The 21,819-nt window shown below is 39.4% G+C and overlaps 2 protein-coding genes across 5 annotated transcripts in view; one reads left to right on the top strand and one right to left on the bottom strand.

Annotated features, from left to right (window-relative positions):
* NOP14 (NOP14 nucleolar protein) overlaps window positions 1-3,708 on the bottom strand; it is a 65,535-nt gene extending 61,827 nt beyond the window's left edge. Inside the window, exon 1 of the mRNA XM_074229878.1 lies at window positions 3,232-3,708. Coding sequence (XP_074085979.1) covers window positions 3,232-3,693 — 462 coding nt within the window. The 5' untranslated portion in view covers window positions 3,694-3,708. The remainder of the gene's footprint in view (window positions 1-3,231) is intronic.
* A 393-nt stretch (window positions 3,709-4,101) lies between these two features.
* Window positions 4,102-21,819, top strand: part of GRK4 (G protein-coupled receptor kinase 4) — a 137,161-nt gene continuing 119,443 nt past the window's right edge. For 2 of the 4 annotated variants that reach the window (XM_074229875.1, XM_074229873.1), the window contains exon 1: window positions 4,102-4,209. In XM_074229875.1, the coding sequence (XP_074085976.1) occupies window positions 4,158-4,209 (52 nt within the window). In that variant the 5' untranslated portion in view covers window positions 4,102-4,157. Of the gene's footprint in view, window positions 4,210-14,160; window positions 18,054-21,819 lie in introns of those variants that run through there. The other 2 variants (XM_074229876.1, XM_074229874.1) reach the window with 2 other exon arrangements.

Genomic DNA, 21,819 nt, shown 5'->3' with positions numbered 1-21,819 from the left:
TAAAGCACCGGCCTTGGAGTCAAGAGTACCTGGGTTCAAATCCAGTCTCAGACACTTAATAATTACCTGGCTGTGTGGCCTTGGGCAAGCTACTTAACCCCGTTTGCCTTGCAAAAAAAAAAAAACAAAAAAACAAACCACCTGAAAAGAAAGACTAATGTCTGGCTGCCCAACCTTTTAGCTCTTTCAGGTCGCACAGCCCAACAAAAACTTGTCAAGGGATGCTTATAGAATTTAATATTTATTTATGTCTACAATGAAATCCATATGATCAATGAGCATAACAATGTAATAAAGTATGACATAATGAGTATAATTATAAAAAAATTTACTTTTTAAACAAAATATCAGAACACTCCATTTTTAATACGAACAGTGAGCTTGTTTTCTTGATTCCAGTGCATCTACGTCTAGTATGAAAGAGGTTGTGCTGATGTGAGAATATTTTCAAGATGCTCATCTGAAATTTTTTGTTCTATTTTTACCTTTTGTATGTTTCATACAAGCCCCCCCCCCAACAACTTGTTGGCAAACATACATACTCCCCAAAAGAGACATCATGAACAGGGCACGTTTGTGAAATGCTGAATATTTTTCTTTGGGCAGGTACAATAAAGTTCAATAAAGACATTTGAATAAATTTTTTTTTAAGTTGCATATCTGATTGCAATGTTATACATTCAGTTTCTAGGTTGGCAGGCACCATATTGCTATCAACTGAAAATGGTATAGCAAATATACTAAAAAGCAATTGTTTTCTAAAATCAGAAAATCTATTCTCAAAGTTCTGTGACAAAATAGCAATTAATGTTGCTTATTTTTTACTGTTATTGTTGCTTTGTTCAGACTATTTCAAAGTGAATTAATGTATTGTTCTTAATCTGAAATTGTCACAATTTGAAAGGCATCACTGTTTGAAACATTATTTTCATTATATAAGTTATTTTTTTACTATATAAAAGAAAAAATAACAAAGTTGTTTTCCAATTATGAGTCATAATAATTTAAAATAAAGATCCTAAGTCCTATATGCATATCTTTTGTAAAAAAAAAATGTTCAGTAGTCTGAATTTTAGTTCCGTGAAAAAGTCGAGCTGTGTTAGATAAGGGTTAATTTGGTCTATGATGTTGTAAAGTTGGTACATGTTCACCCATCCCTTCACTTTTCAGTGATGCAGGTTGCATGAATGGCTTTGAGGGCTGCCTGTAACTTAAGGCTGTATTTCACTTAGGGGGGCTACAAGGCCTATGGAGTATAATCTTGGACTTAGCCAAAATTGTAGAGCAAATTCTGCCTGCAGTCACTAGCTGTGGACTCCAAAATCATGCTAAGAAGTCCTTATATTCTTTGGTCCCCAATAAGTTTTGAAAAGTTCTCCATTAGTTCTAGGCTTGAAGAGTAATGACAATCTGCTGATTGAAGATTAATAGTGACTATGAAAAGAGTAACTTTAGAAGGAGAGAAGCAAGAGGAGCTAAGGTGTGAATGGTGATAAGGGTGAGGCGCTGAATATATAAATTTCTTAAGCCACAGGAGAAGAAAAGGATAGTAATTTGAGGATTTAAAAGGTTGAAGTTCTTTTGCTTTGTTTTTAGGATGGGGAAACATGATCATATTTATAGAAGGAGGAAAAGAAGCTGGCAGGGGAGGGAATTGAAATAAACAAGAGTAATATGAGGTGGTTTATCAAATGATTCCAAAGATCCCTAAATCTATGAGCTAGCACCTATAAAGGAGAAGAAATGACCCTGAAGAGGTAGAAGGGTTAATTCTGGTAGTTCTTTGATAGGGCAGCTAATGATTAAAACGATGACTATATTCAATAAAAAGACATGATGGGAGCGGCTAAGTGGTGCAGTGGATAAAGCATCGGCCATGGAATCAGGAGTACCTGAATTCAAATCCGACCTCAGACACTTAATAATTCCCCAGCTGTGTGGCCTTGGGCAAGTCACTTAACCTCATTTGCCTTGCAAAAACCTAAAGAAAAAAATAAAAAAAAAGACATGACAAAGGATCTTTGATTTAGAGCTGGAAGGGAAGTTAGAGGTTACTTTTACAGATGAAGAATTGAGGTCTAAAATGGGTTAGAGACTTTCCCAAGGTCACACTGATTATGATGACAGAAGCAGGCTGGGACCTTAACTCCAAAGGTAACACTTTTCCTACTGAACTGGTAGAGGGAGTTTTCTTCAGCTGTTTATCAAAGTGAACATACTTTAGATCAATCTCAATTAATAAATATTAATTAAGCATTTACAGCTGTTCCAATACATGGATCACAAAGAAAGGTAAGAGCCAGCCCCTTACTCTCAAGGAATTCACAGGGGCAAGACCCACATTCATAGCAGGGCTTTTTATAGTGGCAAAGAATTAGAAATTGAGGGGATGGATGCCCATCGGCTGGGGAATGGCTGAACAAGTTGTGGCATATGAATATGATGGAAATCATGAGCAGGTAGATTTCAGAAAAGCCTGGAAAGAATTGATGTGGAGTGAAATGAGGAGAACCAGGAGAACATTGTGCATATTAATAGTAACCCTGTGATCAACTATGATCAATTTAACTCTTTTAGTTTTTTTTTTTGCAAGGCAATGGGGTTAAGTGGCTTGCCCAAGGCCACAAAGCTAGGTCATTATTAAGTGTCTGAGGCTGGATTTGAACTCGGGTCCTCCTGACTCCAGGGCCGGTGCTCTACCCACAGCGTCACCTAGCCGCCCCAATTTAACTCTTCTTAGCGAACTAGGACAATTGTAAAAGACCCGGGATGGGAAGAAAATGCCATTCTCGACGGGAGAAAGCACCAAAGCGTACTATTTTCAGTGTTTCCACTTTGCTTTATAGTTTTTCCTGATTCTTCTTTCACATTATTATTAATACAGAACATGAACAACCTATATCACAGCACCGGCTGTCAAAGGGGGGGGGCGAAGAACACGTGGAATTCAAAAGTGTACCAAAAACGAACATTAAAAACTATCCTTCCATTTAATTGGGGAATAAATAAGGAAAAATCACATTAAAATCTTCAAAAAGATTTTCACGGCCCCCCCCCATTCCGTGAGACCTTGGGTAAGTCACGGCAACCCTCGGAGCTCCGGACTCCTCTGGAAGCGGGGCTCGGCCCGGCGCCCGCCCCAGCTCGGGGGCGTGGAAGGCCGGCTGCGGGGGGCAGGGGAGCCCCCGGACGAGGCAGCCGGAGCCCGGCCCACCCCGCGGCTTCCCTCACCTTCCTGATGGCCCGGGCTCGGGAGACCCCCGGCAGGCCCACGTCGTGGCGCGTCTTCCTGCCGAGGATCTGGAACTTCTGCCGGTTGATCTTCACCTCGAAGGGGTTGGCGTTGGCGGGCGGCCTGGCCTTCCGGCCCCCGGCCTGACTCTCCGGGGCTTTGCCCCTGGCTTTGCCCATGGCGCAGACGGCGAGAAGGGGCAGCGCCGAAGGGAGCCGGGACACACCGGCGCCCGGGCAACAACGTGCCTGACGCCTGATTCTCGCGACAACTGAACGTCCTCTTCCCCAGATCTCGCGAGGGATCTCAGAGCTAATCAGAGCGGCTCCTGAGTCCGTCGGGGGCCTACGAATCCCAGCATGCACCACTCTCTTTTCTTGAGCCGAGGGGGTCTGGACTGGGATCTCCCCACCGGACCACAACTCCCAGAAGGCGCAGCCGCTTTTTTTTCTCCCTTTCATCTCCCCGCTCTCGCCGTCGTAGAGGCCTCCGGTAGTTGTAGTCCCCGGTGCGCGGCGTGGGGCCCCCTGGCGGAGGAAAGCTCGGACGCTCCGGGGCGGGCCGGCAGGGGCGGAGCCGGCGGAGGCGGCGCCGCCCCGGGGAGGGGAGGAGGCGGCGGCCGGCACGGGGCGGGCATTCGGGACCCGACGGCCCGGGAGCGGGCTCCGCTGGGGCGATGGGGACAGCCCGGGGGGCGGCCGCGGGGACGTCTGCAGGCGCCGAGGCGGCGGAGCCGTGACCCGAGCGGCGCAGCTCGTCCCGGCCCCGGCGGCGGCCCCGGCGCGAAGGACCGGGCTCCCCCCACCTCGGCCGGCGCCGCGGGCGGGCCGGGGGCCCAGGCGGAAGCCCCGCTCCGGGACTGGCGCGGCCGCGGCCCCGGGAGAGAGATGCGCCTCGGCGGCGGCGGCGGCGGCGGCGGCTGATCATGGAGATCGAGAACATCGTGGCCAACACGGTGCTGCTCAAAGCCCGGGAAGGTGAGGGCGGCGGCGGGCGGGCCGAGCGCCAGGTGCGCCAGGTGCGCCCAGGTGCGCCCAGGTGCCCGCTGCCCGCGGCGCTGCCCGCGCCCCGTCTGCGCAGCGCCCTGCTCGCCTCGCTCCCCTGCCTCCGCTCTGCCCCCTCCCCGCTCCCTCCTCGCGCTTCTGCTTCTCTCCTCGCGCTTCTCTTTTTCTCCTTCTCTCTTCTTTTTCTCCTTCTCTCTTCTTTTTCTCCTTCTCTCTTCTCTTTTTCTCCTTCTCTCTTCTTTTTCTCCTTCTCTCTTCTCTCTTCTCCTTCTCTCTTCTTTTTCTCCTTCTCTCTTCTCTTTTTCTCCTCTCCTCTCTCTTCTCCTCTCTTCTTTTTCTCCTTTCTTCTCTTTTTCTCCTACTCTCTTCTTTTTCTCCTTCTCTCCTCTCTCTTCTCCTTCTCTCTTCTTTTTCTCCTTCTCTCTTCTCTTTTTCTCCTTCTCTCTTCTTTTTCTCCTCCTCTTCTCTTTTTCTCCTACTCTCTTCTTTTTCTCCTTCTCTCCTCTCTCTTCTCCTCTCTTCTTTTTCTCCTTTCTTCTCTTTTTCTCCTACTCTCTTCTTTTTCTCCTTCTCTCCTCTCTCTTCTCCTTCTCTCTTCTTTTTCTCCTTCTCTCTTCTCTTTTTCTCCTTCTCTCTTCTTTTTCTCCTCCTCTTCTCTTTTTCTCCTACTCTCTTCTTTTTCTCCTTCTCTCCTCTCTCTTCTCCTCTCTTCTTTTTCTCCTTCTCTCTTCTTTTTCTCCTTCTCTCCTCTCTCTTCTCCTTCTCTCTTCTTTTTCTCCTTCTCTCTTCTTTTTCTCCTCCTCTTCTCTTTTTCTCCTACTCTCTTCTTTTTCTCCTTCTATCCTCTCTTCTCCTCTCTTCTTTTTCTCCTTCTCTCTTCTTTTTCTCCTTCTCTCCTCTCTCTTCTCCTTCTCTCTTCTTTTTCTCCTTCTCTCCTCTCTCTTCTCCTTCTCTCTTCTTTTTCTCCTTCTCTCCTCTCTCTTCTCCTTCTCTCTTCTTTTTCTCCTTCTCTCCTCTCTCTTCTCCTTCCCTCTTCTTTTTCTCCTTCTCTCTTCTTTTTCTCCTTCTCTCTTCTTTTTCTCCTCCTCTTCTCTTTTTCTCCTACTCTCTTCTTTTTCTCCTTCTCTCCTCTCTCTTCTCCTCTCTTCTTTTTCTCCTTCTCTCTTCTTTTTCTCCTTCTCTCCTCTCTCTCCTTCTCTCTTCTTTTTCTCCTTCTCTCTTCTCTTTTTCTCCTTCTCTCCTTTCTCTTCTCCTTCTCTCTTCTTTTTCTCCTTCTCTCTTCTCTTTTTCTCCTCTCTTCTTTTTCTCCTCCTCTTCTCTTTTTCTCCTTCTCTCTTCTTTTTCTCCTCTCCTCGCGCTTCTCTTTTTCTCCTCTCTTCTTTTTCTCCTTCTCTCTTCTCTTTTTCTCCTTCTCTCTTCTTTTTCTCCTCTCTTCTTTTTCTCCTTCTCTCTTCTCTTTTTCTCCTTCTCTCTTCTCTTTTTCTCCTTCTCTCTTCTTTTTCTCCTTCTCGCTCTTCTCTTCTCCTTCTCTCTTTTTCTCCTCTCTTCTTTTTCTCCTTCTCTCTTCTCTTTTTCTCCTTCTCTCTTCTCTTTTTCTCCTTCTCTCTTCTTTTTCTCCTTCTCGCTCTTCTTTTTTTCCTTCTCTCCTCTCTCTTCTTTTTCTCCTTCTCTCTTCTTTTTCTCCTCTCTCTTCTCTTTTTCTCCTTCTCTCTTCTTTTTCTCCTCTCTCTTCTCTTTTTCTCCTTCTCTCTTCTTTTTCTCCTTCTCTCTTTTCTCTTTTTCTCCTTCTCTCTCTTCTCTTCTCCTTCTCTCTTCTTTTTCTCCTTCTCTCCTCTTTCTTCTCTTTCTCCTCTCTTCTTTTTCTCCTTCTCTCTTCTCTTTTTCTCCTCTTTTTTTCTCCTCTTCTCTCTTCTTTTTCTCCTTCTCTCTCTTCTTTCTCCTTCTCTCCTCTTTCTTCTCTTTCTCCTCTCTTCTTTTTCTCCTTCTCTCTTCTCTTTTCTCCTTCTCTTCTTTTTCTCCTTCTCTCTTCTCTCTTCCTTTTCTCCTTCTCTCTCTCTTCTTTTTCTCCTTCTCTCTCTTCTTTCTCCTTCTCTCCTTTTTCTCCTTCTCTTCTTTTTCTCCTTCTCTCTTCTCTCTTCTCTTTTTCTCCTTCTTTTTCTCCTTCTCTCTTCTCTCTTCTTTTTCTCCTTCTCTCCTCTCTCTTCTTTTTCTCCTTCTCTCTCTTCTCTTTTTCTCCTATCCTCTTTCTTTCTCCTTCTCTCTTCTTTTTCTCCTTCTCTCTTCTCTCTTCTTTTTCTCCTTCGCTCTCTTCTTTTTTCTTTCTCTCTTCTTCTCTCCTCTCTCCTTTTTCTCCTTCTCTCCTCTCTCTTCTTTTTCTCCTTCTCTCCTCTCTCTTCTTTTTCTCCTTCTCTCTTCTCTCTTTCTCCTTCTCTCCTCTCTTCTTCTCTCCTCTCTTCTCTTTTTCTCTTTCACTCCTCACTCTGCACCTTCTCTCCAGTTCTCTTCCATTCCTCTCCCCACTCCCACTCTTTCCCTATTACTTTATTCTGCTCTTCTCTAACTTAGTCTCCCTCTTGCCAGCTTTTATTTCCCCTTCCCTCCACCTTCTCTCTCACTCCCCCTCCCCTCTCCCCATCCTCTCATCCCCATTTATGTTTCCTCTTCCCCACTGTCCTCTCCCCCGTCCTCTATTCCCTCCCTCCCCCACTTTGTCTCCCCCTTCAATCCTTCTTTTTTATCTTTTCTCTCCTTCCACTTCTCTCCCCCAACCTCTCTTCTCTCTCTCCCCTTTACCCCTATTTCCTCCCCACCTCTTTTCTTTCTCCCACCTTTCTCTTCTCCCCCCTTACCTCTTATCTCTCCCCAACCTCTCTCCTCTTTACCCCTTTTCTCTCCCCCACCTTTCTTCCCTCTCCCCTTTACTTCTCTTCTCACAACCTCCCCTCCCTGCTCCCCCCTCACCATCTCCCCTCTTTCTCTTGGCACCTCATCTCCCTATTCTTTTTGGTTTTTATAGAATATGAATGCCAGACTAAATTCTCCGGGAACTCCCGGCTAGCCAAGGAGAGTTTGTTTTAACCATTGTGTAAGGAAGGACTTACTATCTCTCCTTACCCTGTTCCCAACTCTGCTTGAAATCAAATGACAGATAGAAGCAGAGTGTTTCTTAGATCTCTGATCAGTGGGCTTGCCTTCCCAGTTCAGGTCCTCACCTGGGTGACTCAAGTGAGCAGGAACCTGTTTGGATTGTACCCAATAACCTGTTGGGAAGGGAGGGAAATCAGATCTATGTTGGCCCTCCAGTCTAATCAGTTAAAGTCATTTGTTTAATATGTTGTGGCCTTTAAAGGTCTAAGAAAATGACATTGGAAACTCCCCTGGCCAAATACACTAAAGCTGTGTTAAATTCACAAACATTTATTCAGTGTCTACCGTGAGCCAGACACATGAGGCATTGGGATTGCAGAGATAGCAATGAAAACAGGAGCTTTCAGTCTAGAGGAGGAAGTCTTCATATGCATGTCTATGTAGGTGTATGCAAAATAGAAGGTAATTTGGGGGAGAAGGCACTAATCACTGCTTGGATCAGGAAAGGCCTCAGGGTAGAAGATAGCACTTGAATTTATTATTCTTGAAGGAAAATAGGGATTCTGGAAAAGGAAGGCAAAGCTGGGATGTGTATTCCAGATGGGGGGGACAGTCTGGTATTTTAAAATTAGTTTTTAAATTTTAATAGCTTTTTTGGCAGTGATCCTGCCAAACCAGTTTTGGATTTGTTTTTGTTTTTTTTTTTTTTTTTTGGTGGTTGTTGTGTTAATTTTTTTATAATGTGCTGACAGATAAACAAGTGAGTAATAATTCACCTGTGCATCAGTACCAAATCAACACTTGGGGAACCACTCTGATTTGGGAGCTCACTGTGATAGTTCTAGCACTAAATAATGTAGGTTGTCCCCCAATCCTTATCATCAGGCAAAAAGCTCTAATCTCTGCCACCAAATTTGCAATTTCTTCTCATTTCCTTTGAGTCTTAATACTGCTACTTTACTTTTGTTTTCTTTAACAATGTAAATAGACTATGGATTTATGACCAACTGTGCCTGATTGTAGGGAACCTGAAGGGAGAGTGGATTGTATAATCTCCCTCTCCCTGGTCTTTTGGTGCATTGGCTAAAGCTAGCAAGACCAGGAAAGTTGTGTTTGTTGATATCATATGAGACAACATCAATAATTATTCTATCAAATAGGAAATTACATAAAGTTATATGGAAGATGTTCATTTGGAGCACAAATCTCATTTTCATCCTTTTCTCTTGATGAAAGTTCAATACTTTTTCCCCCTCTTGAGAGACTTTTGGGAAGAGCATCAGTTATCAACTGCATCAATAAATTTCTCATTCAGAGACCTTTATAAAAGGACTGAATGTTGGACTGAAAAGGTACAAAGATCCCTGAAATAACATTAGTCCCTGGGGGTGGCTAGGAGGCGCAGTGGATAGAGCACTGACCCTGGAGTCAGGAGTACCTGAGTTCAAATCCAGCCTCAGACACTTAATAATTACCTAGCTGTGTGACCTTGGGCAAGTCACTTAATCCCATTGCCTTGCAAAAGCTAAAAAAAAAAGTAATAGGGAGCCATTGGAGTTTATTGAGTATGGGGGGGGTGGGGTAACAGGCTTGGAAAATGGCTTTGTCAGCTGAATGGAGCAGATTTGACTGGATTGGGGAGAGGAGAATGGTAAGCAGATAATGAAACAGGGTCCAGTATAGTCTAGTAGTCTTGAGGTAATGAGGACCTGCACTAAAGAGGTGGCAGAATTCAGTGACTAGTCCAGGGTTATAGAACCAGTATGTGTCTAACTGGATTTGAATCCAGGTCCTCTTGAACTCTAGGTTCGATGCTCTCTATACCCTAAGCCAGAGCTCGAGGTTCAGTCTTCCAAACATTTGTGAGGAAAATAGAAAAAAAAGGTAATTCCTACTTCTTAAATAGGAAAACTAATTTAAGACTGAAAGCTCTAGTGATAGCTATCACAGTAGTTAAGGAACCTGATCTCAGTTGTTTGTTTTCTTTAAAATACATAGTTTCTGGAGCAGCTAGGATGCACAGAGGATAGAGTACTGGCCCTGAAGTCAGGAGGACCTGAGTTCAAATGTTCAAAACTTAATAAGTATCTAGCTGTGTGACCTTTGTAAAGTCACTTAATCCTGTTGCCTTACAAAAGCAAAAAAAAAATGCATATTTCTTTAAAAAAGTATTTATCAAACTATATTTTATATCTCTCACCTGCCAGAGAACCTAGAGTTTACCCATTGTGAGGGTGTCAATGGTCATGTACCCATGGGAATCCCTTGGAACATCTTTAGGTTGTACGCTTCTTCAGAATTGGGACTCATATGGCCTCTGCCCCCTAGGACCTGGATTAGTGCCTTCAATCATTTGGGCATTGTACCTAGGTATTGAAGATACAAACACTTAACAATTAAATCGCCATTCTCCATCAGTAAATTTACTACAACATGTACAACGTAAAAATACAATGTGATTTGTTGGGTCTGGGTTACACTGGCAGATGAGAGGGACAGGAAGGATTTCATGGAGAAATTGATTCTTACATTGAGCTCTAAAGGAAGCTAGAAATGGAAATGAAGGAATGGATATGGAAGAAAATCAATGATTTGTGTAAGGAATTTATAAAAAGCCAGTTTGACTAGATTATAGAAAGTGGGCTAGTTTAGAAAGCCCGAGAAGACCAGCTGGAGCCTGGTTGTAAAGGGCTCTTAAAGGTATTCATGCTAAATGGTTTATATTTGATTCTTAGTACCAGAGCTGCTGGAGCTTAAGTAGAGGAGTAAATACAACTAGTTGGAGTTTTAGGAAAATCCTTAGTGAGTAATTAGGAGGCTGCTTCAATAGTGTAAGCTATGGTGAGGCCTTTGAATCAGTGATGGCTTGGTGAGGTAAAAGAAGCATGGGGATATAAGAGATGGTAGGGGGCTTAGGTTGGCTGGCAGCTGATTGGCTATGTGGCATGGGAGACATTGAAAAATTAGGGTAACTAAGGTTGTAAACTTGAGTGGTTGGAAGAAAGAATGGTTTCTGACATATATTTGGAACTTAATGGTATTTGACTGACAGAATTAAAATTTTGAAGTATTTAAGCTTATCGTTTGAAATTTCCAAAGGGAATAGCTGATTTTCAGGTGGTCTGGGGGTCATTTGCATGGAAAGGGTATTTGAACTCATTAGAGTGCATGGTCATTAGGAGAAAATCTCCAGAGGGAGAAGAGAAAAGGCTCAAGGTTAGAGCTTTGAAGTATGCCTATATATTTAGAGGATGAGACACTGATAATGGTGAGCAAAGAATTTTGAGGAGCATCTGCATAGGTGGGAAGCGAAGCAAGAAAGAAGCAACATGAAAACCTGTAGAAGAGAGAATATCTAGAAGTAGAAGGTGGTCAGCAGTGTTAAATAGTACAGAAAGGTTAAGTAAAATGAGAATTGAGAAAAGACCTGTTGGACTTAGCAGTTTGGAAGAGCATGTTTAGGATACTTAATACATGTTAATCAAATTAGCAAAAAAAACTTCAGTATTAAATCAGGAGAGAAAATATTTAGTATACAGCTGTATGCTCATAACTACAGATTGAAACAGTGAAGTCAGAAAGAATTTTTAAGTGTCTTCTGTATGCTAAGCACTGGGGGTACAGAGAAAGGCAAAAACCAGTTCATGCTCCTGGAGCTTGAAGTCTAATAGGGGAAACAACATTATACTACTTGCGCAAGCCAAGATATGTACCAGAGGAAATTGGAGATGATCTGAAAGGGAAAAGACCAGCATTCAGGGGATCAGACCAGGCTTCTTGTGGAAGATAGGATTTTTAGCTATGCCTGGAGAGAAGCCAGGAGGTTGAGAGGAGAAGTTGGGAAATTCCAGGACTAGGGGGAGAACCAGTGAAACACTCAACCCCCACCCCCAGTTGGGAGATAATGGTATCTGGTAGGAGGAGCCCAGCATCTCTGCATCAAAGAGTAGGTAGAAAGGGGGAAACTGGGAGAACTGGAAAGGCAGGAAAGGGCTTTAAAAGTCAGACAGATGATCTTGTATTTGATCCTGGAGACCCTAGGGGTAACTCATGAATTTTCTTGACTGATGGTTGATGACAGGGAAGGGGGTTAGAAAATGAGAAAGATCACTTGGATAGCCAGATGACAGAGAATGGACTAGAGTGGAGTAGATTGAAAACCTGGGCAGCTGGGAGGCTGGTGGGTATCCTTGATGGGAATAGGGAAGTTTAAGGAAAAGCAAATGAGGTTTGTGGGGAAAAGATAATGATTTCATCTTTGGATATGTTGAGGTTAAGATCTCCACAAAGACATCCAATTTGCAGCTTAATTTTCTGTAGTTTGCTCTACAATTTCCCCCGTTCACCCTTTATCCCAGCTTCTTAAGACCAAAATTCTTAATGAGGTCAATAAACTTCTTTTAAAATATATTTTTATAATTGTTTTTGGTCTAATTGGTTTCTTTTATAATTTAGCCTATTTTATGCATTTAAAAACATTGTTCTAAGAAAGAGGTCCGTAGACTTCACCAGATTGCCATAGGGGCTCATGACACAAGGTTAAGAACCCCTGATATACATATACATACACATACACATATACACACACACATACACGTACATATGGGTTTATATATATTATATATAAAATATATGAGTTATATATATAATATATGGGATATAAAATATATATATATATGTGGTTAATTTCATGAGATTGCTCTCTTTTCTGCTCTTGATGTGTGTTAGTGAGGCCTTTCTTGGGTCCCTCAAGCACTTCTGAATTTCTAATTAATTAATTAATTAGAGGCATTAGACTGTTGTGAAAGCAGACCTCAACTACTTCACAGTGTTAGAAGGGATACACTTTGGCAAGTATAAAGAGCTATAGGAATATAGAATATTTATTATATTTTTTACTACTGTTATAAGAGAGGACTTAAAGGATAAAATACTTATTTTATTAATGGTATATCTGACTAAAATTAATAGTATCCAAAAAGAAATTTTATTGGACTGATTATTGTATTTTCTGAGAATTACAAGAAGAGATTTTTAATACAGTACTTTATGGTTACAAAAGTCTGTCCTCCTTTGATCCTCACAAGCTATCTCTGCCTCCCCTGCCAAGAGGTAGGTGAAACAGGTATTGTTTAACCCCATTTTACTTCAGATAAGGAGACAAAGGCTCAAGTTTAGTGACTTGCCCAGAGTCATGGAGCTGGGAAGACTGAAACTCCTTCTACCAGACCTCAGTGATTCCAGTTTTAAATAAAGTTTAGCCCAGTTGAATAAGCAAAGGACTAGGAATCTGAAATAGAATGCTAATTATTGCTTTTCCACGAAGTTGATTATACCCTTTATAAAACTAATTTCTCCATTTATGAAATTTGCAAAGTAAAAATATTAAAACTGGATTTAGTCCTTGCATTTTAGAAGGGATAACTGGAAAGGGTCTTAAATATTCAGATGTTAAATTATACAAGACTGATGTTTTATTTTACTACAAAAGATTATGACCATAGTGGTTTTTAAAATACAAAGTTTTAATTTATCAGTGAAGTAATGCTTCAGCAACTCCATGTTGTTTTGATTGTTAAGCAGTCTCTTCACTGTGAGCAGTGAGCCCAAATTCTTTGTTAGGAGAGGTTGTCATAAAATTTGGTCACTTGATTTCTTAAGTTGTTATTCAAAGTCTCCAGTAATTTTTCTGAAGTGACAGATACTGCTTTTCTTTTTTTTAGAAGAAAGTGAAGCTCTAATGACCTTAATTGGATTGAATTTGCTAACCATTATTGAAGGCTTACACTCAGACCAAACTCAGGCCCCTTCATTCCTGTGAGACCATTTTTATTATTTCTAGTAACAGTATTCCACATACTCCCATGACATCAAAAAAAATATACATATTTTAAAGTCACACACTATTGTTGATCACTACATACACTCAAACATGAGTGTTTATATATGTATATATCTAATGAAATCTTTTTGAATGTCACAAATACCTTCTTTCATATTGAAAGCAAAAACAGGACTCAGAAAAGATGCTTTGCTAAAATTCTTCTGAAATCTTGAGTCATAATAGAGAAGATGAGATTGAAGTTAACCTTTCCTCCCTCTTTTGCTTTTATTTTATATAAGCACTCTGGCATGCTTTAAGAATTCCTGTTAAAAAAAATTCCTGTTGTACATGGGGGTGATGTTCAACCTTGATGGACTCACTCATTCCATCAGTGCAACAACCAGGGACAATTTTGGGCTGTTTGCAATGAAGAATACCATCTGTATCCAGAGAAAGAGCCTTGGAATTTGAACAAAGTTCAAGGACTATTCCCTTTAATTTAGGGGAAAAAACCACAGATATCTCATTGTCGGATCTTGTTATCTCTAAGACTTTTTGTTTCTTAAAGATATGATTTCTCTCTCATCACACTCAATTTGGATCAATGTACAACATGGAAACAAAGTAAAGACTGACAGATTGCTTTCTGGGGGGTGGGGAGTAAGATTGGAGGAAAAATTGTAAAATTCAAATAAAATCTTTAATAAAAAAAAGAACACAGAATGCCAGAACTGGGAGGTTCATTAGAACCTACAATGTCAGAACTGGGAGGACTCTTAGAAGATAGAATAACAGAGCTAGGAATGCTCATAAAGCACAAAGTATCAGAGCTGGGAGGAGTCTTAGAACATAAAATGTCAGAGCTGTGAAGGCTCATAGAATACAAAGTGTCAGAGCTGGAAGGAGCCTTAGAACACAGGATGTCTGTCAGCTCTGGGAAGAGTGTCAGAGTTGGGGAGGACCCTTAAGTCCAGGCTTCTACAAGAAATTTTTCTTGCTCTCTCTTAATTTCCCTTTGTGGTTTTATTTACAGTTTATACTATATGTATCTTGTCTATACATACAGTATACATATTTACATTGTTAAAAAAAAGAATTCCTGTTTTATGGGGTGATGATCAACCCTGATAGACTTGCTCACCCCATCAGTGCAATAATGAGGGACAATTTTTATGGAATCTGTGATGGAGAATACCATCTATGTCCAGAGAAGGAACTAAGAAATTTAAATGAAGACCAAAGCTTAATTTTGCTATCTCTATTGTTTTCTTTCTTTTGAAGCTGTTTCTCACAACACATTCAGTTTTGATCTATGTATATCATGGATACAAAAGATTGCCTCCTGTTGGGGGAGTAGGAGGGAAGCAAGGAAGGGAGAAAAAAATTGTGAAACTAAAAATCTTGCAAAAAAAATGATTGGTAGAAGTCAACATGGTATATAATTGGAAAGCAAATAAAATATTTATATAATGGAAGAAAAATAAAGGGCAAAACAACAAATCAAAAAAGAATTCCTGTTGTAATTAATATCTACCATGTTTTCAAAGAAGAAACACCAGAAAAATGTAAATTTCATTTTTCAGGGATACTAGTCTTATTCAGGAGATAACTTAATAAAGCATTAATAAAGCATTAGTATTATTTAAGTTAAAACAGATTTTTTTATAATTGTTTTTGGTACTCTTCTTCAAGCATATTTCATAGTAAGTACCTTCCTGGTACATGCATTTGGTTCTCCAGCTCCATGTATTATTAGAAAATTAACTTCCACAATAATGAGTGTAATAAACAAATATAGCCTGACCTTTCGGCACTGGGAAATACATTGTTGGCTTAATATTAGTGAAGCTGGTAGGAAATTCCTGGATTTACTTCAAATAAAACTAAATTTTTGTCTTAAACAACCAAATACTTGGAAAGGCCTTCCTCTTTTGTAGAAATAGCTAAAAAAAATTGTTGGCAGTTAATACTACTTTAGAACAATTGTTTATTTCTTACTATAAAAGGCACCTTTAAGCCAAGGGAAGTGTGAAATGACTATTATCATTAAGATAGCGAGGGCTAAAGAAAATCATTTATTCTTGTAATGTGGCATAATTCAGTAAGCTTAATGAAAAGCTGGATCTTCTTTCTACCATGAATTGTCTAATTCATAGACCTTAGTCACTTTCTCAATAATAACTTTGGACTGGTGCCTATCTCTCCCCTGTGACAGGGACTTCAACCCTTTTTATCTTTGGTAAATTGAAAGCATAAATACAGAGCTATGAATGGGTTATATGTACATTAATGTGGCTTTTGGCCTTTATCAATTCAGTTATTTTTTTTGAGGTTCTATTATTATACTATCAGAAAAAAAGACACTGATTTAAAGAAATAGCATTTTGGGGAGCGGAGATTCTTAATAGTGCAGTGGTACAGTGAAATGAAGTGAAGTGATCAGAACCAGGAGAACAATTTATACAAGAACAACAACAAAAAACTCCAAAAGATCATTGCAATGACCACCCACCATTCCAGAGGGCTGATGATGATAATACATGCTCCTTAATTCCCCTGATGGAGAAATGATAAGACTTAAGATGCAGAATGAGATATAATTAGGTCCAGATTAGTGTAAATAATGAATTTCCTAAAGTGGTTGCATATATTCAGAATTAATAAAATTTGGTAAAATACGGTCATAGATTCCAGCCCAATTGAAATATACAGTGTGAATTTGAATAGTGCAGCTTCTTAAGGGGTTTCATTATTTCCTCTAATTAAGATCTAGCTATATATCTTTTTGGCATGGCCAGTGTGGAAATTTGCTTTGCTTGACTATGCATATTTTTGTTAGAAGTTTTGATGAATTTTTTTTTTTTAGCAGGAGGGAGAGAAAATGGTGCCTTGTTAATTGAAAAAGTAAAGTAAAATTGAAAAACACCAAAAAATAAGAAAAGACATTTAATAAAGATGGTAAAGGGAATGTAAAGGACAAAGTACCTCAACCTTAAAAATGGGAATAATCAAGAATACTACTTATATGTTCTAATTGTTTACTGACTCTAACTACAATAAATGATAAATGCATGATAGCACAGATCTTATCTTCTCATTTTGTAATCTTCACAATTCCTAATGTGCTAATTAATTTATTCACACACACAGCAACTCTTAATAGGTGTTTGAATTAACATTTCCTTTCTTGGACTTTAGCACCTTCCATCTTAAATACTTTATTATTTGTATTGTAGCAGCTTGTTAGGTGTTCTTCCTTAATAGAATGTAAGTTCTTTGAAAACATGGGCTATATTTTCATCTTTATATCTGAAAACTTCTACTTAAATGTTGTTCACACAGAAGTTGCTTAATAATATTCCTTTATTCACCTATTTATATATATCCAAATATGCATATATTAAGATGTGCAAGCATATATAATAAGAAATACGTGTATACTTACATTGACATGTCTTTTGTATATAGAGAACATCCTTTCCTGGAATGTTCTTCTGTTTATGCAGATCTTAATCATTCTCTAAGGTTCAGTTGTACCTCTGCCAACAGGTTTCACTAGCTATAGTACACAATAACAGGCTAGATCATTTTGTTTAATTTTCTGGTTGTTTTATGAAAATTAGATTTGTCTTTACAGATAGATTGTTTAAGTCCCTGAGAGTTAGGACTTTGTGGTTTACTTTTCCCTAAAAAATTCTCCCTCCTTTCCCCTACTCAGTGTTAGGCATACAATAACAACATGATTTACATTCACTTTACTTCAGTAAGCCAGTGTGGTGTAGTGATAGAGAACTGGCCTTTGAGTCTAGAAGACCTCTATTTAAGTTCCACCTTTGCTCTTTCAAGCTAGGTATTTCTGGGCAGGTCACTAATCTCTCAGTACTTCGGCCAAGTCTTGAAGATTATAAATTGCAGAGAATATGCTGACTTGCATTAATAGAGGGAGTTTCCTTTTCCAGGATTTCCACATACTAATGAAATCACCATTCTGGTTCTTAACCCTGCATTTCAAACATTGCTGAATGCTGATCATTTTGTGTATACTAGTGTACACTGTACATTCCTGGAAAACTAAGAATCTTCCTTTTATTCTTTAAAAAAAAAATCTACCACCATTACCATCCCCACCCTTGACAATATTAACGAGCTACAATTTTAGCATGGTAGTCATTCATTTCCAGTTCAGCTCATTTAGCATTTTTAAAGAACCCATTTCACATCTTGCAAGTCCGGTGTGGTGGATGGAGAGCCATTCTTGGAGTTCAGGAGACTTAGGTTCAAACCCTACTAATGAAAGAACCTGGGGCCAATCAATTAAGGTGGTCCCTGGGACTGTGGTCTGAAACTCTTTAAGGAGCTGACCTGCATTAGCAGTCTCTTTATCCAGTATTTTCCTGTTGATGACATGAGAGGTCCAATCCCTGGCCTTATGTGCCAGGCTCTGGCTGGATTCAGGGGAGATATAAATAAAGCAATTTTTGCCTCAAGGAGGGGTAAGCAAACCTGTACCTAGATAAATCCATGCCAAATCTGTACTAAGTAAACCCAGAGCAATTGGGAGGGACAGGAAACACAACCTGATGTATGATAGCTGTTTTTCTGAGCCTTCAAGGGAGCTTGAGATTTGAAGAGGCTGAGGTGAGAAGTAAGAATATTCTAGGATATGAAACTCTAAGTGAAAAAGTGTACCTTTGTAAACACATGGAGATAGGAGATGGATTATCACAAATGCACAATAGCAAATTCATTGTTTGGCATAGAGGTTATCTGAGGGAGAATAAAGTAAAAGCAATATGGAGAGATAATTTGGAATTTTCATAAAGGGTTTTAAATGCTGTATTTAGAGTTTTACCTGGAAGACCTATGTTCAAATCCTGCCTCAGACTCTTCGGCAATGTTATCCTGGGTAAGTCACTTAGCCTCTCTGTGTCTTATTGACTATGCCTTAGTGTCCTACTTTAGAGGATGGTTGTGGGGATCAAATGAAATAATATATGTAAATCATTTTGCAAAAGTTAAAGGCTTCTATAAGTGCTAGCTATTAGCTCTTAAACCATAGAGAGTCTTGGAAGCACCTTTAATGGAAAGAAGATGTGTAGAGAAGTGGATGAATGGGAGAAAAATAATAGGATCTGGAGATGGTTTTTGTTGTATGATTTGGGAACTATCATCGAGTACTTCTCAAAGGATTACTTCTCTTTGCACTGTAATTTTAAGAAAAGTAATTGTTTTCCTGGAAGAACAGTCTCAGGATTTTGACATCTCTGAGAGTTATTGAAGTGATAGAGTGCTAAATAAAAAATTAATGTGAACTTACTATCACTTTAGATTCTTTAGGCTGTTTCCTTAGTGCTGTGAATGTTTCTACTTTAGAGACTTTACTCATAGGAAGATATTTTTATCTTTTTTTTTCTTTTGTAATCCTATCTGCCTAGCTTAAAGAATGATAGTGTCTCACAGTTGGAAGGGACCTCAGAATTTATTGAATCTAACAATATTTTTAACACATGATCATCCAACCCCCTTTTGAATGCTTCAGGAGATGGGGAACTCATCGCCCTATGAGGCAGCTCTTTTTACTTTTGAACAGTTTTTTGTGCTTTTCCCCCAATTACATATTGGATAGTTCTAATTGTAAAGAAGTAATTCTTCATGTGGAACCTGTTGTTCTTCATTTTAACTTTTATGCCAACCAAGTTTAATACTTCTGTATGACAGCCCTTTAAATTTTTTGATGTCAGCTATCATACATACCCTCCCTAAGTCATCTCTTGTATGGGTTAAAGATCTCCATTTCCTGAAACCAGTTCTCATAAAGCATAGTTTCCCATTCCTTTACCATCCTGAATTGTCTTCCTTTGAACATGTTCCATTTGTTGTCCTTTTTAAAATGTTATGAACCGAATAGGATACTCCACATATGGTCTGACCAGGATAGTATAATGGGATTTTGTGGATCTTGGACTTCTTTCTGCCCCCATCATGGGGCAGCTAAGTGGTGCAGTGGATAGAGAACTGGCCCTGGAGTCAAGAGTTCAAGTCTGGCCTCAGACACTTAATAATTCCTAGCTGTGAGACCTTGGGCAAGCCCCAGGTTCTTTCATTAGTAGGGTTTGAACCTAAGTCTCCTGAACTCCAAGTCACCCCATTGCTTTGCAAAAAGCAAAAAAAAATGACCATCATCATCATAATATTAGTTATATAGTACTGTAGGCTTTTCACATATATTAGTTTCATAGAAAAGCCCAAAATTGCATAAATTTTCTTACACTGTCTTGTTACACTGTTGGTTTCTACTGAACATGTTTTTGTTTTTAAATTTTAAATTTTATCCTTGTGCTTTCTGCTGGATAGACTATAATTTTTTTTTAAATCTAAGCAAGGTCTTCTTTAGATTGAAGGGTCCAATCCTTCCCTTTGTAAACATAGCTGACTATGACCACTTTTGTCCTTTTTCTCCCTCTTTCCAAAATATTTTCCTCTGAATATAGATCTTTCCTTTCATACTTTGAATAAGAATTATGTGTGGAACTTTTCTGTATGGTAGGAAAATTTGTGTAACCATGTCCCATTAATGTTTCCAACCCCCTTCTCCTTATGATAGTTCCTTAAATTGTTAGATATATTTTCATGTGATGTCCACCTTTACTTCCTTTAAGATCAGATTGAACCACACTTAAATCTCTTTATGCCTCAGTTTTCTCATCTACAAACTGAGAAGGTTGGACTCTTTGTTACGCTTGAATTTTGTGAGTCTGATACTTCTCCCCCCTCTAAATCATCCTAACTCAGCTTCAACACATTTGAGAAATGTATAAGGGTGCTATGAATGAATATGGTTAGGAAATAATTGAATTAATAAACTTTTATTCCATATATCACTTAACCAATATTTATTTTTTAAGGTTATCAATTAGTTGAACTTTAATATGACAACAGTAGGTATGAGAAGGTCGATTTCTGGAAGTCAAGGGACTATATAATTTTTGTATTTGTAGCAGCCAGTGACTTAAACTGTGCCTTGAATAATAATTGGGGTCTAATAAATATGCATAATCAAATGCTTATTGATTGAGACAGGTGAAGAACTGATCATATTTGTAAAAGGAAAATTATGATTACCTTAGAAAATGATTGAAAAATTCTCCTTTTAAAACTAGCATAAATTTCACCAATATGATTTCACTATTTTAAATTAATTTTTTTGTTTTGAATTTAACAAACATGAATATTTTCATATAGAAATAACAGGACAAGAGAATTGTTTACGAAAGGTGAATCTCTGTGTAATTTTTACAAAAGTATACATTTAATTTTATACCTTGCTTGTTTATGTCCCCTTCTGCATGTCTGCTCTTTTTAAAAAAAATTTTTATTAACATGTTTTTCAACAGTACTATCACTATTCTCCTATCTGCTATTTTCCCTTATAACTTTGTTGCCTTTCCCAAAATAAAAGTTCTTTATTGTAATATATATATGTATGTATATTCGAGGAAAACAGATTCACTTTTTGACCATGTCTGTAGAGAGATGTTTTATTCTTACGGAGTTGTTCTGTTTGTTGTCTTGGAAGTCTTTCAAAGTTGTTTTTATTTATGATACTGTAAATCATTATATAAATTGTTGCCCTGGTTCTGCCCCAATTCACTTTTCAACACTTTCATGCCAGTCTTCTCAGAATTTGCTATTTTGTTATTTATTACCTGCCACTGATTCTTCTTTTTCTGGTTGTTTTTTTTTTGGGGGGGGGGGGAAGACAGGTTGAGGTGGGACCCAATGGTCTCTGTCTCATCCAGGATGGAAGTACAGTGGCCATTAATGGGCCAATCCTAGGCTGATTAGGATGGAAGTTTTAGCCTGCTATACTTTAGTATGACCTAGACTAGTTCTCCCCTCCTTAAAGCCTAGTGGCTTCCATTCCTAGGGGCTTACTGTATTGATGTTGGACTTAATGTAGTTACGTTAGTCCTTCAGCAGCAGCTCAGAACTCCTGAACTCTTGGAGCCTCTTCATCAGTAGGGAACACAGGCATGTGTAGCCCTATTTCAGACGTCTCTTATTATTTAGTCAAGTCAGACTCACTTGCCTGTAGTTTCCTCATTTCTGAATGAAAAGCATTCACTGAACATTTATTGTGTGCCTACTATGTGCAGTTCATCATGTCAGACAAATAGATGAGATACACAGGCTTTGCCCCTGTAGAGCTTAAGACCTATTAGTGACAAAACAACTATAATATGTAACATTATATTAGAGAGCTGTAGAAGTATTTTGGTAAGGGCTAAGGGAAAAGGAAAGCTCTTTATCCAGGAAGACTATCTGGAAGGGGTGGAGAGAAATTCGTCTGGTGAGCTGTAATCAGAGGTAGTGTGAGGTTCCTTCCAACTCCACTGAATAAAATATTCTTTCTCTACCTTGAACTGAAGTCCAGGTGAACACTGACTTCTTCCTTAACTGGTAATTTCATCTAGTGGACAAAGAAGTTGTAGTGCTGATGATGCTCATTTTTCCTGTCCTTATGGTAATTGCTCTCCAACAGAGTTAAGATCATCAGTAAATAGGAATGATAATGGCACTCTTTCAGTTATTTCTGGACAGACCCTGACTTTTCTCTTGTGCAAAAACAGAATGGAGATTTTAATCAAACAACAAACATTTATTTACTGTCT

The sequence above is a fragment of the Macrotis lagotis genome, chromosome 3 (assembly GCF_037893015.1).
Source record: "Macrotis lagotis isolate mMagLag1 chromosome 3, bilby.v1.9.chrom.fasta, whole genome shotgun sequence".
In the NCBI taxonomy this organism is placed as follows: Eukaryota; Metazoa; Chordata; class Mammalia; order Peramelemorphia; family Peramelidae; genus Macrotis; species Macrotis lagotis.
The sequence above is the reverse complement of the archived record's forward strand: the minus strand, read 5'-3'. Positions and strand labels throughout refer to the sequence as shown.